The sequence below is a fragment of the Rhodamnia argentea genome, chromosome 8 (assembly GCF_020921035.1).
Source record: "Rhodamnia argentea isolate NSW1041297 chromosome 8, ASM2092103v1, whole genome shotgun sequence".
Classification (NCBI taxonomy): domain Eukaryota; kingdom Viridiplantae; phylum Streptophyta; class Magnoliopsida; order Myrtales; family Myrtaceae; genus Rhodamnia; species Rhodamnia argentea.
Window position 1 is genome coordinate 23,878,766 of NC_063157.1, and position 14,384 is coordinate 23,893,149.

At 42.5% G+C, this 14,384-nt stretch overlaps 2 protein-coding genes across 3 annotated transcripts in view; one reads left to right on the top strand and one right to left on the bottom strand.

Moving 5' to 3' along the window:
* Positions 1-4,536, top strand: LOC115735363 (proteinaceous RNase P 2). Its single transcript, XM_030666584.2, has 6 exons — positions 1-999; positions 1,939-2,040; positions 2,153-2,328; positions 2,631-2,751; positions 3,280-3,348; positions 3,454-4,536. The coding sequence occupies exons 1-6, from the start codon at positions 67-69 to the stop codon at positions 3,775-3,777; spliced, it is 1,725 nt and encodes a 574-aa protein (XP_030522444.1). The 5' UTR covers positions 1-66; the 3' UTR covers positions 3,778-4,536.
* LOC115735365 (fatty acyl-CoA reductase 3-like) overlaps positions 4,373-14,384 on the bottom strand; it is a 23,919-nt gene continuing 13,907 nt past the window's right edge. For both annotated transcript variants that reach the window (XM_030666587.2, XM_030666586.2), the window contains exons 2-11: positions 8,970-9,052; positions 8,751-8,854; positions 8,221-8,423; positions 8,007-8,107; positions 7,646-7,838; positions 5,753-5,914; positions 5,541-5,622; positions 5,113-5,379; positions 4,832-4,959; positions 4,373-4,739 (exon numbers count right to left, since the gene is read on the bottom strand). In XM_030666587.2, the coding sequence (XP_030522447.1) occupies positions 4,586-4,739; positions 4,832-4,959; positions 5,113-5,379; positions 5,541-5,622; positions 5,753-5,914; positions 7,646-7,838; positions 8,007-8,107; positions 8,221-8,423; positions 8,751-8,854; positions 8,970-9,048 (1,473 nt within the window). In that variant the 5' untranslated portion in view covers positions 9,049-9,052 and the 3' untranslated portion in view covers positions 4,373-4,585. The remainder of the gene's footprint in view (positions 4,740-4,831; positions 4,960-5,112; positions 5,380-5,540; positions 5,623-5,752; positions 5,915-7,645; positions 7,839-8,006; positions 8,108-8,220; positions 8,424-8,750; positions 8,855-8,969; positions 9,053-14,384) is intronic.

Sequence of the window (14,384 nt, forward strand, 5' to 3'; positions counted from 1 at the left end):
GACGTGCTTCGAAGACGAGGGTTTAGGGTTTTTGCACATTTCTCTGCTTGAATCAACTCCCCATCCATGGACGCTCCCCATCCATCAGGCCACCTCAAATCCCATAAAAAGAGCAAAAAGAACCAAACCCCTGAAATCAATTTCCAGATCAACCTCAATTCGTTCTCCAAAACCAAAGATTTACCAGGCGCAATCGCCTTGTACGAGGAAGCCGCGAAATCGCAGAGCGTCCGCTTCAATCAGCACCATTTCAATGCCCTCCTCTACATCTGCTCCAACTCCGTGGCCGACCCTTCGCTCAGAGGGTCGGCTTTGGATTACGGATTTCGGATTTACGAGCACATGGAGTCCTGCAAAATAGCCCCCAATGAAGCCACGATCACCGCGGTCGCGAGGCTCGCCGCGGCGAGGGGGGACGGCGATTATGCTTTTGGGTTTGTTAGGACGATGGGGGAGCGCGGAATCGCGCCTCGGCTGCGCACGTATGATCCGGCATTGTATTGCTTCTGCGGGATTTTGGAGGCTGACAAGGCCTATGAGGTGGAGGAGCACATGCGACGTGTTGGGCTGAGTTTGGAGGAGCCGGAGCTCTCGGCTCTGTTGAGGGTAAGCGCCGAGACAGGTAGAGAGGAGAGGGTTTATGAGTATCTGCATAAGTTGAGGGACTGTGTCAGGTGCGTGAGCGAAGGGACTGCCAAGTTAGTCGAGAGTTGGTTTTGCGGAGAGAAGGCTGTTGACGTCGGTGATGTGAATTTCGATCAAACTCAGGTTAAAGATGTGGTTCTGAGGAATGGAGGAGGATTTCATGGTCTTGGGTGGATTGGGAAGGGAAACTGGGTAGTGAGAAGAGGTAATGTGGACGAAAATGGGGTTTGTAGCTGCTGCGGAGAGCAACTGGCATGTGTGGATATCGATGATTGGGAAACTGAGAGTTTTGCTAGTTCTATTGCAGCATTGGCCTGTGAAAGGGAGACAAAGGCAAATTTTAGTGAGTTTCAGGTAAGAACTTGTTGTCTTGTTGTTATCTTTTATTTCTGCAGATTGATGTTTATTCTGGTCATTTGGATTTGTAAGTATGGCTTTGCTTGACACTTCAAGGAACTAAAAAGCAGTGCATAGCGGGTGTTATGCCACCAGCAGCTACATCCGTTAAGTTAAGTTCGCCATCACAACACTACTGCTGATACGCAGCAGTGTCATAACTGCCACAGAGCTCCTACCTTAATTATTCAAACTTGAGCTGAGTTCTCTTAATATGCCTTTTGAAGTAAAATCCGTAAGAAGAGTTGTGGGTTTCTGGTCTGATCTTGGTCTCAGTCATTGTCTGATTTTGAAGGATTTGTGGGTTTTGGTTTGATCGGTGGGATCTTGGTCTTGGTTTGGCTCTGTTTTATGTGCCTGTTCTCTTTGTTGGATCGTGGAGCAGGAAAGAGAAAAAGATAGGAGAGAGAAGCAGTTTGGACTTACTATTATTTTGAATTACAGTTTTGCCTAAATTAATTTTTTCCTCTGGTAGATATTTATATTTGCACCTGAATTAAAATTTTAATGCAACATTTTATATCTAGTTATCCATTTTTGAGTTCATTGACCGCCGACCCCAACTAGTTTGGGATAAAGGTGATGTTGATGTTGATGTTGATTTTATATCTAGTTATCCATGGAGAAAGTAAATATATGTGTTTTAAGTAATTGACTTTTGTGGGTACTTAAAAACGAATATTTGTTAAATATAATGCTATGGAGTTAATAAAACAATTGATTTTATATTTTTCACGCGTGATATGGGAGCATCAAAATAATTCATGCCACGGGGTGCCCGCGACCCATTATTCACTGTCCGTTACACCCCACCTCTGCCACAACCACAATGCAACCGCGACCTGCAGATTTGTCGCCTTGTTTGCTTCTTTTTACTCCCTGATTTGACGCATACAGGATTGGCTTGAAATGCATGCTGATCGTGAGTCCATTGTCGATGGAGCAAACATTGGCCTCTATCAACAGAATTTTGCAGATGGTGGCTTCAGTGTTCCTCAGGTTGTTCATCAGCATTATGTGGTTTGTCGTGTTCTTGTACTTGTATGTTGATTTTCATGATATCTGACTGTATAGCTCATTGTGTTCCACATCCGGCATTGCAATAGAGCAGCTTGATGCCGTTGTGAAAGAACTGTATGGAAGGAGCAAAGGCAAATGGCCACTTGTTGTCTTGCACAATAAGCGCCTTAAAGGTCTTATGGAAACTTCTCCCCACAAACAGCTGCTTCAGGAGTGGATAGATAAGGGTGTTTTGTACACAACACCAAGTGGATCTAATGATGATTGGTATTTCCTTTAACCATGGCTTCGGGAATTATATATTTTTTTCATGGGCAACTTCAGTTATAATTTTACACTGTACTTTACAGCTTTGTGGTTGTTCAGTTTTTTCCCTTTTTCCCTTTGTCAGTTTCAACATTTGTGGAGCTTTTCATTTCGCTTGTCCTTGTCTAGTGGATTGCGCATAGCAATACTGCAATGCCATTTTTAAATTAGAAAAATAGTTACAGGCTACTTTATGCTCCAATAGTAAGAAATTGTCTTGCAAATTTTCTTTTCACGCTTGGTTTGACCTTATGTGAATTTAGGTATTGGCTTTATGCTGCTGTGAGGCTGAGGTGTCTTCTTGTGACGAATGATGAAATGCGAGATCACATTTTTGAACTCCTTGGAAGCAAATTATTTTCCAAGTGGAAAGAGAGACATCAGGTACTTTTATCAAGTTTTCACAATTGCCTAAGCTTCTACATCTCTTTCTGAATCTGACCGAAGACCATCTTCCCTAGGATGCCAATGCTTAGGAGCAATGGAATTTTCTAATAAATTAGATTTATTAGTTAACATGAAGACTCACAAGCTGGATACAGAGCTTTGAATATGTGGGTTCTTTTGAATGTATAACAAGTAGTAGTTGCTGAATTGGCAGTCAAATTGTTTAGGGTAAGAAAGCTTTCATTTGACCAAAAAATGGAAAGAGAGCTTTCATGAGTCTTTGGTCAGTCTCTCAGGGATTGGGTCAACAGAGTAAAATTGACAGGACAGATTATTGTTGATGAACTATTTGGCTAAAGCAAATGGGAACACCTTGGTCCTCATAATTTTCTCTCGATTGCCCGAAGAGATATTATAATGAGTGTGCGTTGATATTCATAGATTTTCGTGAAGTGGCTTTTCATGTGCTCCAGACCAAAACCCCTTGTGTAATGACCTGCCTTCCTACTAACTTCATGTTGGCAGGTTCGGTACACATTTGTAAAAGGTAGTCCAGTGCTTATAATGCCACTCTCATTTTCTCCAGTCATCCAGGTAATAGTGACCCACTTTGGCATAATACATAGGTTGGTTCTTATATCTGGATTCTGAAGATTTTTGTCTGTTTTTGGATTCTGAAGATGTTTGTTTCTGTTTTAGGAATCTGAGAAAGGGTCTTGGCATGTACCTGTCGAGGATAACAGCAATGAGGAAATTGTAAGAACTTGGGTATGCATTACCAGGCGAAGAGTCTGCGAGAGTTCCAATGGAGATTTAGCAAGTAAAGAATCTCCTGAAGGTAGCAATAATTTCCTTAACGATCATAAACTATTGAATTCATGCAAACCAGAACCTACTACGAAGGGCAGCAATACACTAGGCAGCGTCGGTTTTTCTCAGGATTGCATGGATAATACAAATGCCATCACACGTAAAAGAAAAGAGAGGTCTTTATCTCCTTCGCCAGTGGCGTCTTCCTCTTAGGCACAGTTTTCTTAACAGCAAATGAGCAGAGAAAATGATTGGATTTGAGGTTGTAAGTTGATGATTGAGCTGCTTTGCTCGGGAATAAGATTTGTGACGGCATCATTGTAGTCCGAATAATCAATTTTGTATGCGATAATTCTCCGTGAATTATTCTCTATGTTGAATCACCACATCATTACCTATGTACATTTTTTCCAGTTTCTAGATCATGGCATACCATTTTTTTGTCTGTGTCAAAAACTTGCATGGAAGTGACCTGAAGAATATTCCAAGCTGTATTTCTGTTCCTTGTAAATCAACTTGGGTTGTACTTGCCAGTCATTTCAGGGGAACATCTATCTGTGATTCTGAAACATTCTGTGAAATTTGGATTTTCATGCTTGTCTCATGCTGCCAAAAAGTAATCGTGAAAGCATCCAAATGTCTAGTGACAGAGATAATTAGCATTTCACTGATTCTTGTTTGAGCCAAAGCAGCCATGCAGAACTGAAGAGGCTCCACTTTTCTGCTTCTTATCATACTTTTGGGCAGTCCATCGATCCCTCTTACATGATCTCTGGAAGTAAATAATGAATTTGAAAGGAGAGTTATCTTAGCACTCCAACAAATCATGATGAGCTCATGAACATTAGCGATAAAGAATCAGAGGACACTGGTACATTGTTCAATGTTCTTGGTGTAGGCAATCTATTACACTGCCTTAAAATGCAAAATAATTTCGCTGTAAACGACACATAACATTTGGAAAAGGGGCCCCCCGGGAAAAAAAATGTTTCATGATACTGCCGATCATAACTATGTGGGTTCACTTGAAGACGTATTTGACGACACCGGGAATGTGAATGTTCGTGAAGTAGTCCTCCCAATCGATGCATTTGGGGTCGAAGTAGAAGACATCCGATTCTGTGCCAGTCTCTCTTGCTGCTATTCGCAACTTCTCTGTGTTCATGTCGTCGAAGCTGTGCATGACAGGCGATGCCAACGAATCATTATGTTTCTTTTTTTCTCTGGGTTAGTTGCTTTCAGTGAATTGAGTTTGGCATATACTTACACGCCCTCGAAGAACAAGTATGGTCTGTAGAGTTCGATGAGCCGCATCACGAACTTGATTTTCCTGTTCAGATCCATGTAAGTCCCCTGGAAATATTTGCAGAATGCTGCGTTGGCCAATTCGAGTCCCTGTCCGGAGAGATGGAATTTTTCAAAGAACATGGTCAAGACTTCACAAACTTTATCATCCCAGGTTGTATTGCTTCTCCTGATTCTCATGAGATTTGTTGAATTTCATGGACAGTGACCACAAGAGTGAAAAGGAAAATCGACCGGACAAACCTTGAGCAAAAGCAAGTATCGGATGGCCATGTACCGGCGGAAGCTGGCCATGCTGGCCAACACTTTGACCGGACCGACTTTCACGGGCTTCCCGTCCTTGTTAATCCATGGGTGCTTTGTGAAGTACTTTAGCCCGTAATCTCTGAGATTGCAGAATTTCAGGGGGTTTCTCACCGACGACCCCATCTGATAAATCACCTTGCCGGGTTGATTCACGTGTGCCGCCATGGCCGCTATGATGGAGTTCACCACCATGTCCGCCGGTATCTGCGGAAAAGTTTTTCCCACTCCCATCAGTCATTTTCTCCGAGGCCAAACGTTGAAAAAGAAGTTGCTGTAATTACTGATGGAAAAAAAACAAAGCATCGCCTCTCGGCTAATGAGAGTATCGGCATTCTTATGCCGGAATCGAGCAAAGAACAACTCACGATATCGATAATGCTCTTCATATCGCCGAGAAAGCACGTTAGCTTCCCTTTCCCATAGCCGACGGCAAGGCTATCGATCGTTCTGCCACATTAAACACCCGAAAACAAAATCCGAGAGAGCATTTAAAAAAAGAAAAAAGATCATTTAGGGAAGTACAAGAGCTTTGTCATTAGGTGAAAGCTTGGTGTGTTTGGGGGTATTGCTCCTTTACCTCACACCTTCAACCCAACCGGGGAAAGGCTCTTTGAAAGTGCTGGTGATGATGGTGGGGCGCAAGATGACCAGAGGCAAATTCTCTTTCAACTGCCCGACCAGCATCTCCCCCATTGCCTTTGTGAACACATATGTGTTTGGCCATCCGTACCTCGTTGCCCTGAAAAAACAAAAACAATCATAGTCATGAAAAACGAACGATCCCGAAATTTGCCCTGCCTTATACGATGAGATCTTTATCACAGGAATATGTGATTGGTCGATTACGCCAGTCGATTGTGTAATGGAAGTTATAGAACGTTTTCTGCCCCTCATGGGCCACAAGTACTCCAATTTCCGCCGTTCTGACCCCGCAAAGAAGAAGATGAAAAATTGGTAAGAGCAGGAGCTAGCAATTAAGACGCCTGCTCTTCGTCACAAGTACGGAGCCAAAGGACCCGAGCAATGAACCTAACCAATGCAAGGACGTGCCTCTACGGTGTTACCGTGAGCAGCCGGCAGGACTCGTGCGGATTCACACTCTTTTAATTGCTCGACAATACCACGTGAACTGGGAGAGCCGGGCAGGGTGGGGCGGGGCGGGGCGGCGCTGGGACGGTTCGGTGCATTCCCGGCGGCTCGTGTTCCCTCTTCAAAGAACGAAGAAGAAATTTACGTGGACGGTCCGGTGGCTATCGGGGTTCGCTCTATGGTTATTTCTTGCACCTAAAAGCAACCAATGCATGTCTTCCTCGTCATGTGGCTAAATCTGGTCCCCCGTCAAAAAATTGGACAGGCCCACTCAAACGACCAAAAAATAAAAATAAAAACTCAAACGACCAAAGGCAATTCCTTTGTTGTTTTCGTACCAAGAAACTTTATGAGTCGGGTACTTTCCCTCAGACGATCCTCGGACCGCAAACATCGATCGGGGGACCATGACGAGTCCGACCATTTCATCGCGAGCTTAAAGCCTCATGTATGTACTCAATTCGCACGATAATAGCGCCCAATTTCACGTACGCAATCTTTCACGAATGTTTTAGGGCGAGACAAGAAAGCCCGTCTTAATCGGATAAATTCGTAACCGGAAACCTCTTTATAACTCGCGATCGGAAAAGATCATCTGTTTCCGCACCGAGATTCGACATCGTCGTCCTGAATCGAGACTCGAATCATTGTACCACGAGGCCCGTCACGGCGATTTCCCCATCTGCCCCTGGACCTACCTTAGCAGATGTTCTCTCTGGCTCCCCCCCATAACAAGGTACATGCCTTCATAAATTCGTCATTTAATATGGAGTGACAAGCCTATCTCAATTTGGTGAGAGGTGTGTCCGGAATTTAATGTTGTCATGGACTCCTACTTTGCAAAAACTTCGTGGATTACATATTTTTAATTGGGCAAAATAAAAAGGTTGGGATATTTTTCTTAATCTTGAACCATAAAAAAGATTATTATGAAATCCATATTCATCGGTCAAGAAATCATTTGACATCACATGAGCACGTACAAACATTTGATGGCTACAGTCAACTCACATTGCACGTGCCATGCATGATGCAATCAATATTGCCTGATTTATTTTTTAACGCTTGTTTCTTGAATAATGAATGATTTGAAAAATATTTTTTTGGAAATGACTGCATGCAAAATTAACTAAGCAGAGAGAATTTTCATTGTCCACGACAAAAAATATTAAAATAGTTGTCGGCAACGAGACATTTTCTATAAGGCTAATTATTTCTAGAAATACGAGTGATCATTTTCAGGAGAATATTTTTCAAACCATTCATTTTTTCAGGAATCAGACGAAGCAAGCAAAACCTTGTATTTTGTCTATGTTATTATGTCGGCCCAACTGAAAAATAAGTTAAATTCAAAGTAAAATGAATCAAGGATGGAGCTTACCTTTGAATGCCCAAGTCTTTCATGGCCAAAGTAATTGCTTCCTCCGTGGCTCCGTCGGCCCGGAGTTCATTCAGCTTCTCTTCCACCACTTTCGTCTCCGAGTCGATGTCAAGTCCGGCGACGCCATTCAGGGTCTCTCCCATCTGGTAGGGCTCCTCTTGTATGAGGCCCCCCTTCTCTCCGCATACATAGGCTGTCAGATCACAAAATTTTTAGTAATGTCCTTTTTGGAAAGTCAGGTAATACGAGGTTCCTAAATTAAGGAACATAATTAATAAGCAATGGACCAATCTTATCGAATCTAATAATTAAACCCAAAAATTATATGGAGGGGGTTTGTTTTGTGGGGTTGAGAACTAACCAGTCGACACGTGGACCAGCACCTCTACTTTGCCACATTCCTTAGCAAAGTTGACCACATGCTTAGCCCCCAAGGCGTTGATGCCCAGAGCAACATCATATCTGCACAGAAAATTGTAACCTCAAGGCCTAAAAATAAACATGAAATTCGGACCAACATGCACCCCAAATCCTCAGAAGACAAATTGGTCAAATCGGAACAAACATGATCCGACCTCTCGTCGAACTTGGTGTTCGCGGCTAAATTGACGATCGCGTCAATCTGATCCAACATCTGCTGCCGGAGATCGGGGTCTTTGATGCCCAGATCGTCGTGGGAGATGTCCCCAGGGACGAGGGTCACCTTTTCCGTGACGAGCGCCTTGAGATCCGGCCCGCATTTTTCCTTGAGCACTCTGAACAAGTCCTTACCGATGACCTTCGGAAGGCAGCCATGAAAATACATGAAAAGGATGAATCAAAACCATGCATGAGATACTCACCAAATTTGCACATTCCATGCAGAAAAAGGGACAAGAATGCTCACGATGCCCAAATGGAGTAAATTTGCCAAAAAGGGTCTGCCCAAAGTAAACCCCTTTTCGCATGCAGCACCCTCTAAAGTTTCTTTCCTAGGGCACGATTTACTAGTTCCCCTCACTGGAACACATAAATGAAACATTGCTCTTTTCTCACTAGTTTGCCTTTTTTGGGGTTCTGCCGGAGGGTTTTTGCTGGCAAAAAGAAGTGAGTTGATTGTGCAAACCTCGTTATGGAAACGGTGAGCAGCTGCTTTAGCATCTGAAGCTCTCAACAGAAGGAAAAGCTTCTTCACATTTGGTTGAACCCTCAAGATCTTCTCCAGAAAGACTGCACTCGCAGTCACACCCACACAGAAAAGTTGCATCAGACAAAAATGAGCTCACAGAGAGAGAGAGAGAGAGAGAGGGAGAGAGAGAGAGAGACAGAGAGACAGAGAGATTACTCTTGGCAAGAAACCCAGTTGCACCGGTGACTAAAATGGTCTTGTTCTCCAGAAACTGGATCAAACTTCCCATCTCCATTTCCAAGGGAGAGAGAGAGAAAAAGAGTGTGGGCAATGAAGCAGATGGAGAGATGAAGAGTACCCTTTGAATGAGTAAGAGAGAACTCAGAAGGACACAGTCTCTATTAAAGCCCCCTCAAGATTCTCCTCTGCAAATTTTTGATGCAGCAGCATGGATCATATATGCTCTCGCAAGCCGGTGGAGTGCACGCAACTTGAACTTGTTGGTGATTTTTTTTCTCCCAAAAAGAAGAAAGTATTTAATTAGGGTCGCTCAAATAACAAGTACACCGATGCTTTTGGCCCGACATCCAATTTCAAATCACAGATTTTGCTAATATAATAGTCTCTGAGTAATTGTGTCTGTGAGGATAATAACATGTCGTAGGCCACAAATATTTGAAAGAGTAAATCTCACAACAATTTTAACTATTTATTATTTGTTTTTATTGTGGTTAGAAATAAACTATTAGTCTCACAGTGAATTAATAACCGTCATGCTCTCGACCCGGCCATATATCCACCTACTCCTATCACTACTAAATTGTGCATATGGACCGATTTTCACTTGTTTTATGTGAGATTAATCGTCTGTCAACCCTTGTAAGATGATTACTATAGACAATCAACATGCACTTTGTTACTATTTACATTCCCTAGATATTTCTTTATATGTTTGTTTGTTTATTTATTTCTGGTGAGTCCACTCACCTAAATCTGCACCTATACGGCTCCCAAAAACCTGCCCACCGCACACAATTTAACCCGTACATTTTGGAGGTCAGGTTGCAGGTTTGGCTTCCACGTACACACCACCCGAGAACTCTCAACAGCGTCATTAAGTCTGATTACCGAGTAACAAATTCTAATTAATCTGCTTATCGCGATTAATGCGACCTTCGCCATCATTCCTCGATTGGAATGTCATTTGACCTGTCTCCTGCCCCGTGGCTCGTGACCCTTTGACATCATTATCAAACCTAAATCCTAGTTAGGAGCTCATTGTTCACCTAAAAACCATGCGAATCCCAATCTCTGGCACACCTATCAAGACCACACGACACGATTGCACAGTGTGTTAGCTGGGAGGGAGGGAGGGGGAGGGGAGGTGTGTTCATGGCGCTTAGGCTTTCGGCCGCCCTTCTAGATCGGTCATTTAGTTCACTTTCTGACAGGGTGCGGTGGATACATGTGTATAATCTTTGATGAGGTGTTGGCAGAGATGACGGATGAAGGGAAATCCCCTGCGGTCCAAGCGATAAGCGCGTTCATTTTCTTCGCTCGGAGACTTAAAGAGTACGGGGAGGCTCATGGCCGATGGGACTAGCCACATCTCGTATAATTGTGCTACATACCGGGGATGAGTCCAAACACATGTTGGTGTAAAGTTATTAAGATCTTGGATGAGGGAATAGGGCCGCCCTTAGAAAAATTGCTTCTATATGAACATATGTCGGTGCTTTGCTAGCATAACCGTTTTTGAATAACTATGAGACACAACATATTGTGGGTCACAAATTCTTGAAGGAATGGACGACTTTGCAATAATTTTTAATTATTTGGAATTTTAGTTTTTGCCCGTAACATGTTGTTAATCTTATAGTGAACTAAGAACAACTGCATAATTATTTCTCTTTTATCTTATATGGTTCAAAAAAGGAAGTTGAAAACTTATAAAAGAAGTTCGTTGCACAACGAGCATCCTAGGTAGAATTTTCAATTTCATTCACCTCACTTTAAATCTAACATCAACACAAACCCTAAAGATAAACTTTTTTCTTATGATAATTCTAGTCGGGATATGACTGGATGTGATAAAATAAGAAATCCAAAGATTTTTTCATATCAAGTCTATTGTTTGGTGAACTATGGATTTAAAGTCGGATAAGCGAGAGGCCGACGCAAATGAGATCGACTATGTTTTGCTAACTTCAAGATGCATAGGAAATTATTCGATGATGAGCTCTGATGAGTGAGTTGTTGTTGAGCGGAGGTTTGTGCCATCTAAATTTAGGCATAATATTGACGGAGCAATCCTCGTAAAATTAGGGTCTTGATTTGGAGTCGAATTCTTTGAGAATGACTCGCTACCCGTACTCGTTGTCTTTTCGAGTAAGTAAACAAATGCTGAACAATCTAATTATTTAGCCTCTTTTCACAAGTTGAAGATATACTTACCAAGTCTTCCAAAAGAGCTACCTTGAGAGTCGACGATCAACATCAAGTTCTTCATAATATGTCAAGACCCTTTTCAAATGCTGGAAAGGTTAAAGCGGTTAAAGAACAATGAATGTGATTTCATTTCACGCCAGACAATGGATTAAAGAACGTGATCGTAGAGATACATGACTTTGTAGCCAGAGACCCCAACCTAATGCTGCTACAGAGGCGGCCACACTTGACGATCGCCGACTCCCAAGAGGCGGTCCCTAGCCGTAGGGACGGTCCAACGCAGCAGAGATGCGGTCTAGCACGGTAGAGAGGCGGCCCAATGCAAAGGAGAGGCAATGGTCGTAGGAAAACATGATTTTGCTCGTATCTGCTCTCTTAAAGAATCATATCTTGGTTTATCACATCCCATCCCTTAGGATATTTTTTTCCGTGATATATCCCCTCTATATCCCCTTTATCCTATACTAGGTAGCTACCAAATAGAGAATATGATAATATATCCTATCCTGGCTTATATCACGTCGACCAAACGCAGGCTAAGTGTTTCGAAAGCAAACTGTTTCCAAACCCTAATAAAATCTTAGACTTAGTAGCTCATCAAAAATATCACGCAACCAATTATCATTGAGTTATAAATTCTAAATGGAAATAATTCCATTTCCGCAACGCTAGAGATACTAAAATTGTTACTTTTAAACAGTAGGAAAGCTTCTCCGAGGATATATCGCTGATTTTGCCATCATTTACTTATCGAGGATTTCGCGTTCATACGTTTCAAGTAAGCTAATTCATGTTCCAATATCGCGGCAGTAGAAACGGAATCAAGAACTTAATCAGCCCGAATTAGGGATAAAACCAACAAGCCCTTCCTTATCAGTCGGTGATTAAGGAAGTTTACTCATACCCATTAGAAGCGAGTCTCCTCACAGTTAAGGGTTCTCCAAGTTTTTTCATTGCAGCTAAATTCTTCACCAGGAAAATTAGTGGAGATAGACCTTTCATGAGATAAAATTAGAGGGACGTCAACGTAGGAAGTTGTTGTTGGTGGTGGCGTCCCTTAGAATTCAAGTCGAAGATATTTTTTTACCTCGTTACTCCATGTCCTATTAAGACCGAGCCGACCCCAGTTGATGAACTTGTCGACATCATGCGATCCCATCAATTTGTAACATCCAAAACGTTATAACATCATGTGAAGCAAAAGAAACGGACCCGCTCCCAGTATCTTTGTCACACAGAGATGGGAAGAGAGAGTTGTTGGATGAGTAGTCGAACGCTCGTTTGGACGCAAAAAATCCCATGCACGACTCACGGCGTCCCCAATCACCCGGCGAATCCCATGCCCGAGACCGGTTCCGTGCATCCATGTGGGGTTCATTATGGGATCGGACGTGCTTCTGTTGAGTGAGATGTGAAACTGCCGCTGTCCGGGTCATGACCTGCCTTTTTCTTTTTTTCAACCGATTCACACGAAGAAGAAGACCTGTTTCTTACACCAGCTGCGGCGCTGGTTAGCAGTCGGCACTGATTGCGGCGAATCCTCTGCTGGACAAGGAGCAGCTTTTACTGAGGCGAGTTTTCCAACTCCAACTCTCTCTCTCTCTCTCTCTAAAAGGATGGGTAGAAATGTTATCATTAGAGTTGAATATGTATTTTATCGTGTAATCATGTCGAATGTATTATGTGTTATTAGCTGAATTAGATAAAGAAATTTAACAAATGAATTAATAAATTTTGTCATCTTCTCCTCTTGGGTGGTCCCTGATCGGTTTCTGTAAATTGTTTTTCAGCAATGTTGTTGCTTCTACGAGACTTTCAGATGTGATTGACTTCATTGTTGACATGACACTACCGACGCTAACGTAGACTTTTTTAAATAATATTTTAACAGTTTTTATAACTTTCTACAAATTTTTTCTATTCCTTAGTTTTTTTTCCCCATTCCCTAGGGCCGAGACGCCCTCGTCGGCACCGGGCGAGGGATGTGCTACCCTGTTGCCCTTGCCGGATCTAACCGGGGTGTTGCGAGCCTCGTCCGGACCAGGCAATGGCCATGACAACCTCGTTGGCATTGGATGAGGGTGTCTTGGGCTAGCGACCCTCGTCGGAACTAAGGGTTGGGGAAAAAATTAAAAGAAAAGAAAAAAAAAGGAAAAATCATAAAAAGTTAAAACTTACTAAAATATTATTTAAATAAAGTCCGCATCGGCGCCATCCAAATCCGACATGATAGTACCTGTCAAAATTAATCGGATGGACTAAATTAGCTCAAATGTAAAAGGTTTATAACTGAATTGATAAAAAAAAGGGTTCGGACCGAATTGACACAATTACAAAATGTTTATGACTTTTTTGATAACTCTCCTGCTGTCCAAAGCAAAGACTACTTTTGAGTAGATGAAGGAGATCTTGAGAGAGGTCTCTGCAAACGAAAGGGTCCCATAGTTTTGCTCATCGTTCGTATTTCTTTTGGGGCACCCTTGTTTTGGTGTCGATCTGCATTTGGTGAGTGAAAGAAGATGCTCTTATGATGATCCTCGAGTGAGCAATTCAGCGAAGACCCATGTGGAAGACCGGGTTTCCAATCGGATGGCAACCCGAATCGATTCTTTCGAGCTCTACCTCTCCACCTCTGTGTCGTAGACGGGGGTTTCCGACCCTCGCACAAAGTTTGCATGGACAACGGCGGTGGAAGCCGAAGCAACTAGACACGACTTGGGATTTGCCAAATTCCTACATTTTATCTTAAGCTGCACCAAACGTATGATGGGATATTTTACAATTTACGAGGTATATTCAGAGGATTTTTAGTGTTAACTTATCACATGTTGTCCCAATTCATACCCAGACGACCAAATGCAGCCATAGAGTATGTTTTAGGATGGAACAAATGATTCGTAAAGAATTATTCTTCATGAATTTGATCGGCTTAATTAACCGCTGAGAACAAGTGAGCTCATGTTTTCTCGTACTTTCACCGAGAGAAATGAATACAGGTTCCATATAATTAAATGTGGGAGTTACTCAGCTGTAACTAACTATTAAGGTTTTCCTTAATCGATTTTGATGGATGATGGGAGCATAAAGTCAGAATAAGATTGAAAACTTGAAACGGAGTACTATTTTTTTCCACAGGCTTATTAGTGCGATGTATCCCCACTTCTCGTTGAGTCAAATCCGTCC

Excerpts from the sequence above, each read along its gene's own strand:
- LOC115735363 (XM_030666584.2), top strand. The coding sequence starts at position 67 with ATGGACGCTCCCCATCCATCAGGCCACCTCAAATCCCATAAAAAGAGC. Across the intron at positions 1,000-1,938 it reads CAAATTTTAGTGAGTTTCAG|GATTGGCTTGAAATGCATGC; the intron begins GTAAGAACTTGT and ends TGACGCATACAG. Across the intron at positions 2,752-3,279 it reads AGTGGAAAGAGAGACATCAG|GTTCGGTACACATTTGTAAA; the intron begins GTACTTTTATCA and ends TCATGTTGGCAG.